The 19,537-nt window shown below is 44.7% G+C and overlaps 1 protein-coding gene and 1 long non-coding RNA gene across 5 annotated transcripts in view; one reads left to right on the top strand and one right to left on the bottom strand.

Annotated features, from left to right (window-relative positions):
• Nucleotides 1-19,537, bottom strand: part of LOC132785927 (GATA-binding factor C) — a 39,576-nt gene that overhangs the window by 19,379 nt on the left and 660 nt on the right. Inside the window, exons 2-4 of one of the 2 annotated variants that reach the window (XM_060792254.1) lie at nucleotides 17,286-17,836; nucleotides 4,616-4,905; nucleotides 3,653-4,532 (exon numbers count right to left, since the gene is read on the bottom strand). In XM_060792254.1, coding sequence (XP_060648237.1) covers nucleotides 3,653-4,532; nucleotides 4,616-4,905; nucleotides 17,286-17,616 — 1,501 coding nt within the window. In that variant the 5' untranslated portion in view covers nucleotides 17,617-17,836. The remainder of the gene's footprint in view (nucleotides 1-3,652; nucleotides 4,533-4,615; nucleotides 4,906-17,285; nucleotides 17,837-19,537) is intronic. The other variant, XM_060792255.1, reaches the window with a different exon arrangement.
• Nucleotides 16,512-17,212, top strand: LOC132785923 (uncharacterized). 3 transcript variants are annotated; one of them, XR_009632373.1, is made up of 3 exons: nucleotides 16,512-16,691; nucleotides 16,757-16,832; nucleotides 16,924-17,212. It is a non-coding gene; the product is annotated as an uncharacterized LOC132785923 (long non-coding RNA). The 3 variants fall into 3 exon arrangements; XR_009632374.1 differs by having other exon boundaries at nucleotides 16,757-16,855; XR_009632375.1 differs by lacking the exon at nucleotides 16,924-17,212 and adding an exon at nucleotides 16,895-16,920.

Here is a 19,537-nt window from a genome sequence, read left to right as displayed (position 1 = left end):
TCTCTACTTCTCTCGTTTTCTGGGGCAAACGCCGTGTGTGTTTTATGGCCATTAAACATTTTTTGGCTTTTGTTGTTGTTATTGTTTTCCAGCTTTGTTTTGATTTCAATTTGCTTGTCGCCGGGCTGCTGCCGTCCGTCTGTCGCCATCTCTCCATGGCTATGACAGTTTTTCACATTTTATTTATTTTCATTTTCATTTCAGTTTTCGTGGGCCAACACGTAGCAGGTTGGCCAGTTCCCTGTTAAGCTATGATTTAGTAGCATGTTATAACTGTTTCTCTTGTGACTTGGTCCAGAGGCCACATATCCACATATCCACATGGGCACAATCATCCACAGCATTGCGTTGTAATTTCTTGGAAATTTGTGCACACTTTGGTATTTCGTTTTCGTGTGCTCTTCTTTGGGTTTTGGGTTTTCGGTTTTTGGTTTTACGGCCCCGGGTCCGTGTGACATTGTCTGGAAATTGGCCTGAACCCGAGACCGTGCCCAAGTCTCCGACTCCGTCGCAGACGGCGACTCAGAATCTGAACCAGAACCTGAAGCTGAACCTGTTTTTAGGGCCTGATTTGGCATCTGAGGTCTGAGTGAGCCGAGTTTAAAGGTCTAACTAACTGTGGACGCTGCTTGATTTGACATTTGGCGTCAGTGGCTATAATTGTCTACAATTTATGTGTTGTACCTTTTCTGTTTTTTTTTTTAGGAAATTCCCTTTAATTTGTTAGTGAGACGAGTATATATGTTACAACTAGTTGTATATGTGGGCAGCGAGCGATCTTCAAGGGTCAACTGCAGTTTTAATTAGTTGCCTTTGGCTCGTTTGCTCATTTTGTTTTGTGGTTTGTTGATATTAATAAACATTTCTACTAGTCAAAGGTTACTTAGAGATACATATATATAGATAAATAGTAAGATACATAATAAAAGAGTTAGAAAGTTGGAAAGAGAGAGCATGATAGAGAGAGATAGATTGAAAGACGTTTACTGGTGAACAAGACAAAAGACACATGGATGTGTGAGTAAATTGTTGTTGTTGTTGAATTTGATATATTCTTTTTTTTGATTTTCTTTTGCTTTAATGAAAATGAAACGTATAACAAATAATAATAATAATAATAATAAAGAAGCACACAAAATCAAATGCAAGCTTAAGTAAAAATTATGCGCTTAGTATGAATAATTTACACACAAGCCAAAGTCAAAGGCAAAGGCACACAAGTTGCAGTCACCTGGGAGATCGTAGAGACTGTTGGATCTGGCGAGAGACTCCAGAAAGTCATGCCACGCATGCCACAAATAAACGGCAAGCGCCTCATTTTGAGGCCACAGCTGTCAAGGTGCTGGACAAAGGAACAATGGGCACACAAGAAGCTCATCCCTGCTGTTAAGCTGCGACCGCAGACATTGCGACAGACAGCGCTGATTGAGTGAAGGCTGTGCAAGCAGGCTGTGAGTGGGAGAGCGGGAGGGGAGGGCAGTGAAAGGAGTTGGTGCCATGGCATAGGTATGCCCTCGCCTCGTACCCATATCAATTACTTAAAGCTCATTCACAACATTTTTTATTTTCACCTGACAAAAGCCCAAATGGCATCCAATCAATTTGGCCAGGCGCAGGCGAAGCATAAATCCAAACCAACCAAAAACTGCACAACTGGACACGAGGTACGAGGCCACGAGGCGTAGAAGATGGAGACGAGGAATGCGATGGAGACTGGGCTTGCTATTGATTTTGGGCAGCAGTGGCAACAAGCCAAGAGACCAACACATGTTCTTGCGCCCGAAAAACTTATCGCAAGCGATGCGATAAACGATAAATAAATACAAAAAGCAAACAAGCCTGGAGAGTGGACACACACACAACAGAGGACTGGCTTGAGGACTTGGACTTGGACTCGAACTCGCTGGCTAACGAACGCACCAACAATAATGTCGCAGACAACTTTTTGGTTAGTTAAACAGCAACTACAACAAAGGAAAGGGGGACAAAAAAAAAAAACTGTCGCCTGGCATAATATGAAGCGCAGGCAAAACATTTTGTCAGCCCGCAGCTTCCTACATCACATACAGATACTTGAACAGCAAAACAACAGATACAGATTCGGCTACAGTTGCAGATGCAGATACAGATACAACGACTTCAGATACTTTAGTTCACATGGCATCTTTTTGCTTCCTCATTTAAGCTTGACTTCTTTGTGCTGCAGTGCGTAAGTATGAGTGTGCGAAAGTGTGTGTATGTGTGTGTGCATTCAACTGTTGTGCTAACTTTAACAGCGCAGTTTCGGTTAACAGCGCGCTGTTAACGCAGACAGCTGTTATGTGGCTGCTGCTCATTGGGGGTTGCAACTGCAGCTGACCCGATCCGATCTGTTCCTCACCCCTCACGCATTACAGCGGCTATAATGTTGTCGTTGCTGTTGCTGCTGCTGCTCAGGTTGTTGTTGTTGCGGTGGAGTAGCTGCCGGAGACATGCGAAACCGGCTGAGACGGTGATGACGGTGACTGCAAAGCAGGTGCAGCGACTAACTTCCGCAGCGAATGCCCAGTAAAAGCAGCTTGAGAGTGTGTGTGCGTTGGGTCTTTTCAAATAGCAGCAGCGACATGAAGTAATTAACAACTACAACACAAAACGAGCAGAAAAAACAACAGCAACAACAACCACAAGTCGATGACGCAGTGGAGCCAAGCAAAGCGTTGACAATAGCATTGAAGTCTCGCTGTGTTACTTTTTTTTGCAACAGCAACAGCAATTTTTCTGTTGATACCCTATACTCATAAAATGAGTCAGAGGGTTAGTACATGTGCTTAACGGCAAATGAAAGCAGAAAAGGAAAGCTGCAGCTGAGCAGAGGGAGACTTAAGAAAATAGAAAAGTAAAAGCTGAAGTAAGAAAGTCAAAGGGTTGATGTGGATGCCTGATGAAGTTAATAGAAATTTGAAGTAGCAGCTGCATACTCAACTATTCAAAGACTAACATAACTTGCAGTCGAGCATTGGGGATGCTTTACAGTAAATTGTTGTTGTCATTGTTGTGTGCTGATTTCATGGTGAGCGCACGCGGCGTATACGCAATGCGGCAACACACACAAGAAGGGAACAAACGGGGGCGTGCCGCACACACCAACACACAAGCTGACGCGTACATTTATTAACAACGAAAGCGCAGCGCGAATGGAGCAGGAAACATGCCCAAGTGGCGGGAATGTGGCCAGCAGCAACGGAGCACATGTCAAGTGGTGCAGCAGAGCAGAGGAAAAGTAGATAGAGACAGAAAGAGAGACAGAGAGAGAGTGCAAGAGTGCCACACAGCGTTGCAGAGTCACAGTCACAGAGTGCAGTTAAGTGAAGAGCTTCCCACGTGTGCGAGCGTGTGAAACGAAAACGAAATCAAAACTGCAAAAAAAATCAAACTGAACTAAAACTAAAAATGAAGTAAACTATAACTATATAAACTATATAACTAGAACTAAAAGGGAACTCAATAATCGATAAGTGTTTGCAGAGACACAGACACAGATCTAAATGTACCATATTATAAGTAATATAAGTAATATAATTAAGTAAGCAAATCGTTTTATCGATCAACAATCGATTGTTATTCACCCACACCAATATCGCAAATGTGTTTTTTTGACTTTTGTCTTGCTTACCAGCACTTGTCCTGGGCTTTGTGCGCACGGGCTTCACATCGAGCACATCAACACCACCACCAGCACCACCGCCAATGCCACCGCCACCGCCGCCTCCGCCACTCGAGCTGCTGTGTGCACCGCTGCTCATGCCGCTGCCCATGCCACTCATGACGCCACCAACACCACCGCCACCGCTGCCATTGCCACCATGAAGCCCAGAACCAGCGTTCGAGCCATGATGACTGTGACTATGACTGTGACTGTGATGATGATGTTGATGCGCTGCCGCCGCTGCGGCTGCGCCCATGCTATGTCGGACGGCGGCCGCTGCAACTGAGGAACTTTGGAACATATTGGCGGCGGCCACAGCCGCCTGATGTTGCGCTGCCGCATGATGATACGAGGCATAGCTGCTGTCGTAGCTGCTGCTGTTCGCATTGCTGTTGGCTGCCGCATAATGCGCCTGAGCTGTGCCATAGAATAAACCATTTGAGGCTGACGCAGAGGCGGATGAGGAGGCATTGCTGTTGTTATTGTTGCTGTTGCTGTTGGTGTTGCTATTGGTGTTGCTGTTGGTGTTGCTGTTACTGCTGTTGTTGTTACTCTGCTGCTGCTGCTGTTGTTGTTGCTGCTGCTGCTGTTGCTGCTGCGGCGCTTGATTGCCGCCGCCGCTGCTGCTGCTGCTATTTGAGCTATTTGTATTGCTGTTGTTGTTGTTGTTGTTAGTACTACCTTCACGCTGTTTGGGCGCCGAGGATTGCGCTAGTCCAGCGCTGCTGCCATGTGCTGAAGATGAGCCGCCATTCTGTATGGATGGCTTGATGTCCAGCGCACAACTGGTGTCCGTCAGTGAGGTAGAGCCCGTGGCCTGTTGGTGCATGAAAGCGTTCATCACGGCCTAAAAGAAGAATAAGAGAGTTCACAGGAGCAACGAAATTGATTAGCATTGATTTGAAAGACAGTTTTGAGGAGCATTCTCACCTGGTACTCGGATGGACCGGTTTGTACTGAGTCGGGCGTGGAGTCCTTTGGCGGTGTTGGTGGGAATGGAAACGAATGCTGGCCGGACGCCGTCGTCGTCTGATGGCTCTGGCCCACTTGGCCCAGCTTGTGCTCCACCTGCGGCTCCTGGGGGCAGGCGAATTGACCCATGCCCCAGGCGCTGGCGGGTGCAAACGGTTTGTGTTCGCTGGTCAGCCATGGACTGAGCGGCGTATGAAAGTGCGGCCGGCACACTTGGGGCGTGGCATGTGAGGAGGGCATGCGGGATGCTGCAACAGAAACAAAATCAGAAGACAAAAGAATTTAATAAAACGCGCCACAACAAAATCAAGTTAAATGCGGCATTAAATCAATTATGGCCAAAATTTATAACGAAGATTAACAGCCTAAAATCCAGTCAGTGTGAGACGAAGATGGAGATGCATATCAGCGAAGGGTGTGAGAGGGAGGCAGCGAACAAGAGAGGGGGAGAAAGAGCTCAGAGACCAGAAGCGATAAAAAAATCATAATAAATGACGTTGTTCTCTTTTTGCGAGGCGGAAAAGCTGCGTTATAATTTATGAAACACCAGCAACAGTTGCTGTCGCTCTGCTGCCGCGGCTGCTGCTGCTGCTGCTGCTGGTAAGGCACTGCTGACCATTGGCCACAAAACGACGCTCGCGGCCTTCGCGCAGACTTTTTGCATATGGCCAAGGCAGGCAGTCGAGCAAGAGTAAGCACAGCAACCACAGCAACCGCAGCAACAACGGCTGCTGCTGCATTGTCATAAATTGTTTAATTTGTATCATAAACAATCGCGTTAAACTTTTGTCCCAAAGCTAAAAAGATCGATCAGCGGCTCGAATGCGCCGCCGCCTCAATTCTTGCCCGCTTCTTTCCCCCCCTTTTTTGTGAGTGTTGGCCTGGCTTAAAAGTGTAGCCTAAATGTCTGGCAGTGTATAATTTAGCGGACACCAAGTGAGATTTATGTGCGCCAATGCTGCCGTTTCCATAGCGGCTGGCTGCAACATTTCTGCTGCTGCTGCTGCAACACAACTGCTTCAAAGAGTTGCAAAGCATATGCACATCCTGGCGGCGGGGGTGTTGCAATTGTTTTGGGGCGCACTTATTCTTATTATTATCATTAATATTGGCTCGGCTGCTACGATCCGCAGTCTTCACTCGCAGTTCGCTCTGGGGCTTGTTTGTATGTGAAATTATTTTTGATTATGCAGCAGCCTCAGCAGCAGCAAAGATGAAGTCGAAGTCGCTGTCTAACAGTAGGTCAGGCAGTTCAATGCACGCCGAGATGGATTAGTGACTCGAGAGAACGCTGCCAAATGAAGCTATCACAGCCAAGACGAATTTCGTATGCTCTATTCACTTGAATTGAGTTTATTCACGTTTTTTTTTTGGGGTTGCAATAAATGAGTTAATCAGTTTGTTTGGAGGCAGTGACTTAAGAACGAAAGCACAAAGTTATAATGTCCCGCTCCTTAAGGGTATTCCCATGCCCCAGCAATCTGCCGCAGTCTGTTGCAAGCTGCCTGCTGCCTGCTGTTTGCGATCGATCGCTGTCTGCGATAATATCCATTTGATTATCCTAATAACAGTGCTTTAGCGTCCATATTATATGTACGTGTGTCTGATTATAGAAATTATGTGCAGCAGTTGCAGTTGCAACAATTACGAGGCAGAGATAGAAATACAGCGAAAGAGAGAGACAGAGAGAGATGAGAACTTGCGCTTGTTACAATAGCGCATACAGAGAGAGCAAACTTCACACTTTTGCGCCCCAGCAGAGACAATCAATGTGCGATTGCAGCTACGTGCCTCAAAAATCAGGCAAAAGCTGCAACCACATTCAATCTACTATACAACGCGAGTCGCATATGAAGTCGTCATCGGCTCTGTGTGTATATAATTTTGGGGCCAAATAAGCGCATTGGACATGCCAAATTATATGTGTTGTTGCCACAAATCAATGCCCCCAGATGCCAGCCGATGCGATGCGATGTGATGCGAGCTTTAATTGCTGCAATGAAAACTTTCAATTTGCGATGGTGTTGAGCGATAACAGAGCGCTGTTAAGGCTGCTGTTAAGCAGCCAATGAGTCACTGTTAGCTCGTGTTGTTGTTGTTGCTGTTGCGGTCGCCGCCGCTGCTGCTGCTGCTGCTGAGGCTGTTGGCATCTTTTGTATAAAACAATTCGCTAATAAATCAAGCTGAGTACAGCAATTAAAGTTGCAAAAAAAAAAAAACAAACACACACACATACTCAGCGGTATTTTTGTTGCTGCTTGCTGCTGTTGTTATTGTCATTGTCGGTATGCAAAGCTCGTGCTGGTGAAAAGCGGCGACGTCGACGTCGTGCCCTTGGCCGTCCCCCAATGCCAAAAGCCTGGCTGACACGTTCTACACAACAACTACAACAACAGCTACGACAACAACTACAATAAACAAAAGCGCTACAATAAAATCTGCCTTTAATTTTTGTTGTTGCTCACAGAGAGAAGCAGCAACAGCAACATCAACAGCAGCAACAGCAGCAACAGCAGCAAAAACAACAACAAAAAATACTACAACATTTTGAAGTTTTTGGCCTGCGCTTGATTTCTTCAAACTGACAGATCAAAGCCACAAAGCCGACTCAACACACACACACACACAGAGACACATAGGTATGTGTGTTGAGACACTCGAAAAAAGCAAAACGCTTGGACATGTGTGTGGCGTTTTAAAAGCGTTTGACAAGCGTTCAACTCAACTGAAGTCAACTGAAGTGAAGTGAAGTAGAGTCAACTTAAAGCCAAGTTAACAACAGCGCCTGCACGTCTAAGCCGTAGCTCAAAATGAAATCAAGCCAAAGACAGAGTTAAGGCTGAAGCTGAAGTTGAAGCTGAAGCCGAAGTTGAAGCTGAAATCGTAGTCGATGCCGAAAGCGCCTTTTAATTGCAGTTTCAAGTTGGCCGATCGCCAACGTGAATGACATAATTAATTGTATGCACAGCAATCGGCGCACTTAACGCGACGTGTTTGACATCTGAAGATGACAATTCCCCGACACGATAGATAGAGCAGGTGATGGACACCATATAGCCTTATAGCCATAGAGAGCCATCCACTCGCACAGTCATTCAATTAACCAAAATGCAGCCCGAAAAAGAATAACTACGAACAAAAACGGCAGCTGGCAATACAATAAATGCCTCAAAGATCTCTTGAGAGAGTGAAAGAGCGACAACGGGAGGGAGGTCGAATCTCTGGCGCCTTATCAGCGCCAGCTCATCTCATTTGAATGGAGAACAAAACGACATGGAAGGGTCAACGGGCGAGAGAGACAGAGTGAGAGAGAGAGGGAGAGAATCAGTGACAAACACTCAGCGGCAAGTCTATTCATTGTAGCGCAAACATCTTGATAAGGCATAGAGACAACAACGACAACGAGACAGCGAGAGAAAAAAAAAAGCCCATTCGGAAAATGTAACAGTTTTCGCAGTTGACGATGAAAAGGATTGCCAGCTCTTCAGCTCTTTAGCTCTTTGGTAAATTAAATTCACACCAAATGCGGCTTAGGGGTTGTGTGTTGGCCCTGGGCTGCTTATCGGCGTCAGCAAATCAAATCGCCAAATGAGTGCGAGCTAAGCGAAATGTAACGTATGTCAGTCAGTCAGTCAGACAGTTATGCTGTTAGGCAGTCATTCAGTCATTCTTTTTTGAGGCAACTCAAGTCGGATCAGCTCAGTCAGTCCCATCAGTCGATTAGTGATGTGCGTCGTCGTCGTCCTCGACGTTGTCGTTGCCGTTCAGCTGCTTCCGCCTGTCCTGGCATTAAGCAACAATCAATCATACAAAGGAGCCAAGGCTCTGGCTCCTCTGCCTCTTTTTTGGCTGAGTGAATCCTGCAATGACTGCCTTTAGCGTCGCTGCTGCAGGCGATCGCTTAATTTATAACCTGAGCGACCCTCGCTTCGTGTCCAGGATACTTTTCACCTGCCTCATTTGTAGGCGCGTGGCTGCAGCGTCTCCAAAATGCGGTCAAGTGTCTCTCTCGCTCGCTGGCTGCTTACACCTGCTCCAAATTTAAAATGCGGCAAGCGGCGGCAATAAACTATAACGGATTCCAGTTTTCAGTTTTAGCCACCACCAGGCTTGTCGAAGCCAAGCTACACAAGCCACAACTAGCTTAGCAGGTAGGTCAGTTAGAGCGGAGCTCGAAAATACGAAAAAAGACACCTTGAGCTCAACTCTGCGGTGCTCTGCTGCTGCTGCTGCTTCTCAGCTGTGGCTGAGAGCTGACTTACTGCTTAGCATTTTGCGCTCTTGTTTGTTTTAATTATTTCTTTGCTTTTTCCATATTTTCTAGCCTGGCTCATACTTCGCATTTGCAGCTCAGTTTGCGTGCCAACTGAGTTGACTTGACTTGAATGACTGCTTGACTGACTGCCTGGTTGACTGACTGACTGGAGGACTGACAGGCAGGCGGCTGCTTTATTAAGCGCAAACTACGCTGCCATTGCCATCTATATTATTAACACTTTATTTGCGACTTGTGGCTGCCTCTGTGGCTGCCACACAGACACACAGCGTCTCTTTGGCTGCCACCTCGTTGCGGATTCCCGTCTTCATTTACAGCGCGCTCTGCTCTGTGTGCTCCAGTTGCATGCCAGCTTATCATTAGTCATAAGTTGTCAATTGTATTTATGATAATGCGTTTAATAACTTAACCACAGGTTGCCCCACTCTCTGCCCCTTTTGCCACTCATATTCGCATTGTTGTACTATGTCATGTTGTGCAACATCTACAATTTCGCTGGCATTTTGCTTTTGTGTGTGTGCTACGAATATGCAACGCAATTTGCAAGTTACGCAAATAATTGAAATATTCCTATAAATATTTTATTTGCTATTAATTGAGCAATTATATTACTCGTTAAATGCTTAATGTACATTTCCAAGAAACATCATAAAATTCTCGGTTATATGAATAATTAATGCAATAAATAAAATAGAAAATACCTCAATGCTGCAAGTCTTTTAGTAATATTGTAATTATATACATTAGAGTTTTTATAAATAAGATATTATTGTTTGCTGTGATGGAAAAACATAAATTTTAAACTGCAACTAGGCTATTAATAAATTAATCAACTGGAGTGAAAGTGTTGATCCATTTCATAAGTATTTGCAAATATGGCGTGGATTTTCTTGGCGATGGCTCAGACGCAATCTGTGGCTGTGGTTAACAAGCATATTTAGCTTAACGTGTGAATTACGTGGCCTAAGTAACTTTTGCATACGTGCAGCAATGTTGCCGCAAAACATGTTGACAAGACGACAGCAGCAGTGCAACAGCCACAGCCACAGCCGCAGCAGGGGCAAATGTTGCTTGCACTAAATAAAAACTTGCAGCAAGGCGAGGCAACAGCAACGGCAACGGCAACAACAACAACAGCTATGCGAACTCGTATAAGCCAAGTTGAGGGTTTGAAATGCGCCATTTTTAGTTGCCATTTGTTTGCGTTTGTTGCTGCTGCTGCTGCTGTTGCTGTTGCTGCTCTCTAGCCGGACTGTTGTTGCTGTGCCACACCATTTTCTTGCAGCGTTTTTTTTATGCGCTGTGTATTTGTGGTGGGTGCTGAAAAAATGTTAATAATGCGGCCTACAGTTGGTAGTTCGTAGCTGGAAGTTGGCAGTTTGGCAAGCAGAATGCACGCGTTTTTTTTTCTGTTGTGTTGAGTTGCAGCTGGGTCAAGCATGGGTCTGGCAAAGTTATCGTTGCAGTTCCTGATCCTTTGACTGTGTGTGCCACATGCACGCAAGCATAATAAATTTATGCAAATACCCAGAGTCCAGAGTTGCGAGTCTGTAAGTCTAGTAAATGATTGTGCTGCCACTGTCACTCAGGCTGGCTCAAAAGTCACGCTGACAGTTTTTTGCTGCTGCTACTACTGCTGTGCCATTCAAAGGCATGGCTAATGAGCAATACACACACAGACACTCATTGTATATTAGTGTATGTGTGTGGTTGGTGCAAGGATGTGGCAGGCCTCAAATGCCTTTGGCGCACTTATGACAGTTCGAAGCGTCAGCAAAATCATTAAAATTGACAAGTTTTTATATGACACAACCAAATTTGGTAAGCCAAAAGCGAGCGAACAAATCACGCAACGTTTGAAGTGTTGTTTGTTGTGCTTTGACAACTCGTTGTTGTTGTTGTTGCTGTTGCTGTTGGAATTGATGCTGCTGTGGCTGTTGCTGTCGCTGGACCACCAGGCAAGGCGCTGTTTCACATGTCATAAATAAGAACGCGTTGACATTTATCACAACAAAGGGCCCTCAGGCCACAAGTAACAAAGAGAGGCCCCCCGAAAAAAAACAACGATACAACGCAAAGGCTAAAAAGAAAAACGTTGCATAAATTCATAAGGCTGAACTTGAGAAATTCAATTGATGCGACGACGGCGGCAACAGTTGCCGCTGTTGTTGTTGTTGTTGCTGCTGCTGTCCACTTTTCGCATATTAATAAAATATTTTATTAAACACACGCGCCGCCGCCCAAAAGGATGCAGCAGCAGCAGCAGCAATATTATGCTAAACAGTGTGTCCCCAAAAAAGGCTGCAAACGAAAATCGTGCTGGCAGCCGAAGCCGCAGCCGCAGTCCGCAGCATGCAACAAATTTTTGGCGGCGTCTCTTGCGACACACTCGTATGACATATTTTTGCCAAGAACAAGCAACAACGCATTATTATTGTTGTTGCTGTTGCTGTTGTTGTTGTTTGCTTTTATTGCTGCATTGTTTTAGACGAGAAGCGAAGCCGCAAACATTTATGTTAAGCAGACCTCGCTGAAAGCAGCAGTTTGCTCGTATGCAAACTGGTTTTGTTTTTGGCCAAGAAGAGCGTGAGTGAGTTTCTCATACAACACACAAAGTCAACATAGAGTTAAACAACAAATTTTGCTGCTCATCGAATGTTAATGAGCTCGGAGGGGGCGTCATTTGTTAGACGCGATAGTCAAATAGGCATTACACCTGCTAGATCAGGCTTGACCAGGTGGTCCCCACAAAAAAATGTGTGTGGATTGCTTTGTGGATCGTTTTGTGGCTAAGCTTGTTTTTCTTTTTGTCTTCGAGCCCTGCCCAAACTCTCAGTTCTCAGTAAGATTGTTCTATTTTGATAGTTTGACGCTTCTTGGAAGCCATTAAGCCATTAACTATTAACCATTAAACATTGGGCATTAGGCATTAGACATTAGGAATTAGACATTAGCTATTAAACATTAGCGATTTGTTTGGCAGCCGCGTACAATGACTTTGTTTCCCTGCCTGCCTGCCTGCCTGGTTGCCTGATTAATATGCTCATCGCTGTGGCTTGGGCGAAGATCAGTTAAGACCATGTCGCAGCTCGAACTGCCAAAGTCATTTGTAAACTTGACACTGCCAAATGCAGCGAAGTCTGCAGACAACAAACAACAGACAACAGCAGCAATGTATTAGCAACAGTTTATCACAAATGTTTGTTGCTGTCGCGGCAGTTGCAATTGCTGTCGTTGCATTGACAGCGGGGGCGACAACGGCAGCCAAGTTGCAAGTAGTCAAGTAGCAAGAGCTGCAGATACAGCAGCAGCCGAAGCAGCAACCAACAATGCGCTAATATTCAATATTGTAATTGCAGTCACAAATCGTGCTGTGGTCCGGCAACATGTTGCTGCTGCTGTGTTGCTGCTGTGGTTGCTGGCAGCGCATAAAATTAATGAATGCTGCCGCATTGCGCTTTGTATGTTCAGTGTCGGCATATTGACCACTCGCTGTGTTAGACAAATCACAACAACAGCATCAGTATCAGCATCGGCAACACGACATGAGCTGTTGTTGGCTTGTGTGTTGCTGCAACATGCGTATGCTTTGTTCGCCAGTTGTCGTTATAAATCGCTGGCGAGCAGCATTTTGATATTACAAATTAATAATAAAAGCAGCAAAGCAGACAAAAGACACCCAAGTCCAACAACAGTAGCAATATTATTGATGATGCACAACACACAAACATAAATAAATATATTTATACATATATATAGTTTTATATGCAAGGTATGACTGTGGCAATTCGTGGAATCTGGGCTGACAAATGACAGGCAACAGGGCGAAAGGATGTACAAAAGCTAGGCACAAAGACTTCCGGCCCAGTTCATCAGAAGAAGCGGCGGCAAAGCTCTAAAGACACTCGCCAATGTCCGCCATCTTGGCAAGAGGCGAGCTGAGCTGAGATTGATGCCAGCAACATGAAGCAGGCAACTAGTAACTAGCAACCATCAACGAGCAACGGCCAACTGGCAACTTGCAGCAAACAGGCGACAGTGATAGTGATTGAAGGACAGCTGTTCACACTAGCTAGCTAGCAGTTAAGCAGGCTAAAGCGAAATGTCAAATTAGAATGCGAAACGTGTTGGCAATGGGAATGCTGAGGAGTTGCTGCAACCACAACAACAGCAGCAGCAGCTGGACAATGGAGTTGGTTGCTGCAATTGGCGGCACCTTTGGCTTCGGCATGCAAAGTAGCCAGGCAAGCAAAAGCTAGCCAGTTAGCGAGGCAGCCAGTGAGGCGACAACGGCGACTGTTGCTGCAGTGCAAATTAATTGAAGCATCGCAGCAATGTCAACGACAGCAGCAGCAACATCACGTGTTGCATGTTGCATTCGGCGTAGGCAGCCACAGTCGAACTCCAAGACACAGTGAGAGTTGAAGTCAGAGTCGGAATCGGAGTCGGAGTCGGCTTTGGGGGCCAGTGGCAGGCACATTCTTATAATTATGTCATTTAATTAAGCAAAGACAGTTTGCCGTTGAAACGACTAATTAAAACATCGCGCCAGCAGCCGTTGTGGCAGCAGCAACAGCAGTAACATGTGCAACGCGGGCGGTGGCAAAAAATAAAACAAAAAACACAAGTGAAAAAACACAAACGAATGAAAAACTATATGAATGACCGGCCACTGTCGAATGCAATAAACAATAAGCAACAGCAGTAGCTACAATAGCTCCGCAACAGGCACAACAGCAACAACAAACAGTTGCCGCTGCATCATACGATATAGAGAATGCTTCCAAGAATTTGGGTCATAATTAATGTGGCATGATTTCAAGACATTTTAATCAAAGCGAATTGAGAGGGCAATAGCAACGGCAGCAGCAACAACAGCAACAGCAACGGCATCAGCAGCAGCAACAACTTGCAACTTGCAACAGTGGCACACAAGCTCAAGGTTTGTAATACCTTTGAAAAGTGTCACACACACGAAAACACACTCACACACACACACAAGCATAAGCTGCTATATACACGCAAAAGCGTTCGCATTTAAAGTCACATCAATCATACGCAGCGGTGGCCCAGCTGTTCAATTGCAATACCATAACTCATTTTTATAGGCCGCCGCCACGCTCCCAGTGCCCAGTTCGCTGAAAACTTGCGCACCGGGATTAAGATTTGCGGCCGAGATTCCGGGCCATGCCCAGACCGAAGTCGCAGTCAGTAAATTACAACAACTATTACACACATTACTTCTTTATGTGTGTCTTTGTGCCTATGTGTGTGTGCGAGACCGTGCCTGACTGTCTGCGACGAGTTGGAGTTGAATCCAGAGAGCAGCCTGCAGCCTGTCTATGACTATGTTGGCTATTTGGCTTTTGTGCTTTTGTGTTGGCCGTGTTGTAATTTCTTGGAAATTTCTGTTTTATGCGCGCACAACTTGGGCCACTCGCGAAATTTATGAGAGTGGAGCGCACCAAGTGCAACTATGCAACACCTGGTAGCCAGGAAGCGACTCAACTCCTGCCATGGACTTTACCTCAACTTCAACTTGCCCCTAAGCAACTCAGCACAAATTGCATTGACTGCTGTGCTTGGGATCTGAATAGACTTTGATATCCCTTCTGAATGGTCCCGCATTTATTTGATATCCCTTTTGTGACTTTGCCACTGTGCGTGACATTTGCGTGAAGTGCGCCAAGAGTTGTGTGGGAACATTTTCTCCAAGCGTTGCAAAAAAGTTGTTTGCAAATATTGTCAAAAAAAAGTGATATAGGCGTGCTACTCATACTCATAGTTGCTATCCCATTCCTACTGCAATCTCAAACAAGATATAGTCTACAGCTGTGCGAGTGCAACAGCTATACGCACAATGCTGCACCGTTAGCTTTTCGCTGTGTGTGTTTGCAGTTGCTCAACTGTTAAAATAGATGCAGCTAAATGAAAGGCAATTAAATAATTAATTTTAGCTGCAATGAGCTGCTTATTATATAAGAGTATATATAAATAACAATTTTAAATAAATAGGAATTCATCTTAAATTGAAGGCTAAGAAATCTATCTAGTGATCCCGATAAGAAAGTCAAGTTTATCGTAAAATATAAATTGCTAAGAACAAATAGGAACAGCGCAAAGTTGTGCCAAGTTTGTTGTGCCCCATATTGCAGACCACGTGTTTGTATGTACCACAAAAATATATATATATATATAATATATTTGTATGTATATATATCTATGTATGTCTGTATATATCTTTTTCATCGTAAAGGCAGCCAAGAAATAAGAAATGAGCAGCAAACAATAAATACGCGAACAAAGTTATGTGGCGGACAAAACCAAAATACAGAGAGAGAGAAAAAAAAAAAACAAAACAAAAAACCAACAAAGTTATTGCCAAATTTGCGGCATGTTTGCTTTTGAAATTTAAATTTCACATGGCTGTTGCTTTTGTTGTTGTCGTTTTTATGGCTTGTATCATAAAAATCTCTCTGTGTGTGTGCCAAGTGTGTGTGTTTAAGTGTGTGTTTAGAGAGTGTGTGTAAGTGAGCGCGTCAAAATCCATTAAACTGCATTCGCATATGCTCAAAATGCTTGTAAGTCTGCGTGTGTATGTAAATGAGACTACAGCCCCCAACACACACACACACACACATTCACACTGAAACACACACCCCCCCGCTTTATGGGTCGGGTTAGTTCGGTATTTAGGCTGCCCCAAATGTTAAACACAACAGAGCAAAAGCACCACACAAATAAAAAAAAACACAACAGCGATCATAACGACAACTAAATTGAGTTACTGTAAATTTGAGTCTTTGACAAGTCTGGCAACGGACTCATCCCAAATGTGACACATGCAGACTAATGAATTTTAAAATCAACGCTCGCCACAGGTGCCCCCTTTACAAAAAATAAAAAAAACATACAAAAATGTAGCCACTCCATGTCGAGAGTTCGAATCCGCTTGAGCAGCCGACAAACTGTCTGTCAAAGTGGCAAACAAAGCTGCGCGATTTGAATGCTCGTTTTGAGTGCATGAATGAATTACAGCACAGCACCACACAGCACAGCAGCAAGTCTCCAGCAGCCGCAGCCTGGGGATCAGGTCCCCCAAGATACTATAGTGAGTTCGTTTCGGATGCGAAATCCATGAAATCAAATCAAGCATCAATAAAGTCGGCATATGAATAACATGAATTAAACATAAATGCAAAAAGGCCAAGAAGCCGAGAGCTGATTGATCACTTGCAGCCACTTGCACCCGCTTAGGCTGACTCCTAATGCCCCGCTGCTGCTCCTCCCTGCTGTTGCCCACATTCACGTCAGGGCTTGCTTCACATTCCGTGGCTCAACGAAAAATTTTAAATTAAAATTTTCGCACACTCAAAGAGCAGGAAATAAATCCAACGGCAGCAGCAACAGCAACAGCAGCCGCATCGATGCATGTCACGTCCGTCTCTCCGTCTCGATTTTACGTGGAACTGTCAAAATGCAAGCAAAAGCTGCGCTCAACGGCAATAACAATGGCAATGGCAGTGCAATGCTAAGTGCCAAGTGAAAATGGATTTTTGGGGAGTCAACTGTCAAAACTGACAGCAGCAACAACAGTTACAGTGGCACCCACTTTTTTTCCTCCACCAAATTGAAAATTAACTTAGCGGAACTCTGAAATTTGGGCTGCAACGTCTCACTCTATGTTGTCCCCGAAACCAAATTGTGGCCACATTTTCATAACAACAATTTTTGAGACGTAGGCGTGTGAATCTAGAAGTAGTTAACTGTTTGCTACTAATGAGCATAGATAATTTGCCTCTATTTTGTTTCTTCTCTTATAGCAGTGGCAACAAATTGCGCGCAATTAGAAAACATGGAGCTGCAGTTAAAGTACAAGACTCTACAAGCTGGGAAAATGTAAGTGAGCCAAAGCGCACTCTGTAAGTGAGCTGTTTACAGTTACAACTGGGAAATCTCAGTTGGTAATAAAGTGTTTGATATATACAAGGGATGGAAACTGGTGAACTGACTATCTACGCCCCTTCTTCGGCCAACAGCCAACAGGAAACGTGTAACATAAAAAAAGGCGCGAAGCAATCGATTTGTGGGCTGTAGCACAGACAATGGGGGGGCGGCCATCTCAACCCTCCCCACAGGGGCAAAAACACACACATGGAGGGGTGTGCGAGTGAAACTCCCCCCCCAAACGCATTCATTAAAAACGCATTAGAAATGACATTAGGACAAATATAGCCACGGCGCGCCACTAAAATTACCTAAACAATACATAAAACATAAACCTCAAATCACTTTGATTCATTTGCTGGTGGGGATTGGGCACTATGAGGGGTTGGTTTGGGTTGTACTTACTGTGCTGATGATAGCTGGGATAGTAGCGTCGATGATGTCCATTGCTTTCCAGCGCATAGAAGGCGCTCATATCGCTGGTATCCAGACCAAGGCCGGCGCCAGCGCCACCAGCGCCGCCACCGAGGGCGGCACCAACGCTGCTGCCCGCCGATGAGGCGCCGCTGGACAGGCTGTGATGGCTGTGGGCCAGGCTACTGCCGGCGCTGCCGAGTCCATTGTTTTGCGGTGATCCGCCACCGCCGCCAACACCGCCGCCGCCTCCACCGCCGCCTAAGCGCGGACTGTCGTACCAGCTGCGAGCGGCAGCCTCCGCTGTTGAGGTCATATCCATTTCGAGTATAATTTTGAATGTTTTTTGGGTAGAACGTGGGGCGCGCAAAATCCAACAGAGAAACTGAGTCTCTGATCTCTGCTCCTTTTCCTGCTGCTGCTTCTCCTACTTCTCTCTCTCTCTATGAATTTCTCCTGACTGGGAGAGTTGTGTGTGAATTTTTGTGAGCACGACGCTATTCAACACATGTTTTTGCACGCGTTTTGCAACACTGCGCTAGCTGTAAATAATTTCGATGACTTTAGTATAAACTTTCATTTCTCGAAAATTTGAAATTGTCTGCAAATGCAATTGATACGATTTCAACGGTAGCTTCTCGACTCGACTCTTATCATGCTTCACACCTTTTGCTTATCAGCCCCACACCACAACAACAACAACAACCGACCAAAATTAAAAACACCAAATTGTATTTGGTTTCTAATTTCTCTTTATAACAAGCGTACAGTTGGCACTCGGTTATGACCAGTTGATTTACGATTGCGCGGTAGCCAGCACCAATAATAGAGTACAGGTTCCAAAAAAAATTCCTGATTAAAAATTTTACGACCCAAGACTTTAGACTACACAAGTAAACATATATAGTATACACAACACTACTCACTATATAGTGTTTGTGCTGGAGTTGAGTGTGGGAAAGGGGCATGCACTTCAGAGTCTTTTGATTGATGACAAAAGCAGCTGAAGGCAGCCGTCCTCCCGGGGGATCTAATAAACATGTCCAAAACTCTGAGGGCAACTGGCAATTTTTCCTTTATTTTTGGGTATTGTGTTCGCCAATTGTCAATGTTTGTTGTTTTCTGTTTGCTGTTTGCACTGCAACTTCACTAATAAACCAAAACAATGTCAAATCAATTGTCTGCCCTTCCCCCGTGTCAGGTATGCTGTTTAACCTGTTTAGTTTAGTTCTATACACATTTCTGATTAGTCTTACAGCACGACTGCCTGCAGTTCTTCTTTTGTTTGCTCTGGCGCTATGAAACGATCCTGAGAGAGAGCCTAGAACTTGTTGTGTGGGCGAGCCCCGACGGCATCTATTGTTGCTGCTACATTGTTGCCAAATGCAATTGGTAAGCATTTGGCAAGGTGTGTTGTCAACTATGGCTTAGCAATTAGCGACAAATACGCGGCTTAAATGCGTTCCCAATGCTCGAAACTAGGCCCAATTAGATGGAGAGTAACATCTTTCAGACAGACGGAGGACAGACTGACAGTCAGAGAGCAGGGCTATCAGTGTGTTCTATCTTTTGTTTAGACAGGTAGCTGGGCTACAGCAAATGTTGAGGAACTGTTATCAGTTGTGCCATGTTTATATGTGCCGAGTATGCAGTATCTATTGCTTGTATCTATGTGTATGTATGTTCAGTTCTTGCCAGATTTTTATCAATAAATTTTTCCATGCGTTTGCCATGTTTGCTTTGGCTTCAATTTCAACCCAAAAAATTATTAATAATAAAGAAAAAAAAACGTTGTTGCTTTTGCTGTTGTTGTCTCAAGACCTGTCCACGTTGTTGTCAATATTATTATTTGTTGTTGTTGGTGCTGTTGTTGTTGTTGGGCCTCAGATGCCTATCGCACAATTGACAATTGCGCTACAAATAACCGAGTAAATGATAAGGCCAACATAGCTACATTCGACATACGACTATCGATGAACACTGTGCACTGTTTTCAGTCTCTGATTTCGATTCTTTAAGGTTGGGCTGTGCATTTTTTTGAACGAGTATTTTGTTGGTTGTTGCTTGTGGGTCCCGAAACTCAATCAATTTATCAGAGGCAGCCGATAACCGTTATTGTTATTGTTGTTACTCTTCTTGCTGCTGCTGCTGTTGTTGTTGTTATTGTTGGGGAAAACACTTTTCATTAAATTTTAAGAATTGATAGCAATAAAGTGATAAGCAAACTGTCAAATATTTCCAAC

The sequence above is a fragment of the Drosophila nasuta genome, chromosome 2R (genome assembly GCF_023558535.2).
Source record: "Drosophila nasuta strain 15112-1781.00 chromosome 2R, ASM2355853v1, whole genome shotgun sequence".
NCBI lineage: Eukaryota > Metazoa > Arthropoda > Insecta > Diptera > Drosophilidae > Drosophila > Drosophila nasuta.
This window is presented reverse-complemented; position numbering and strand designations above follow the sequence as displayed.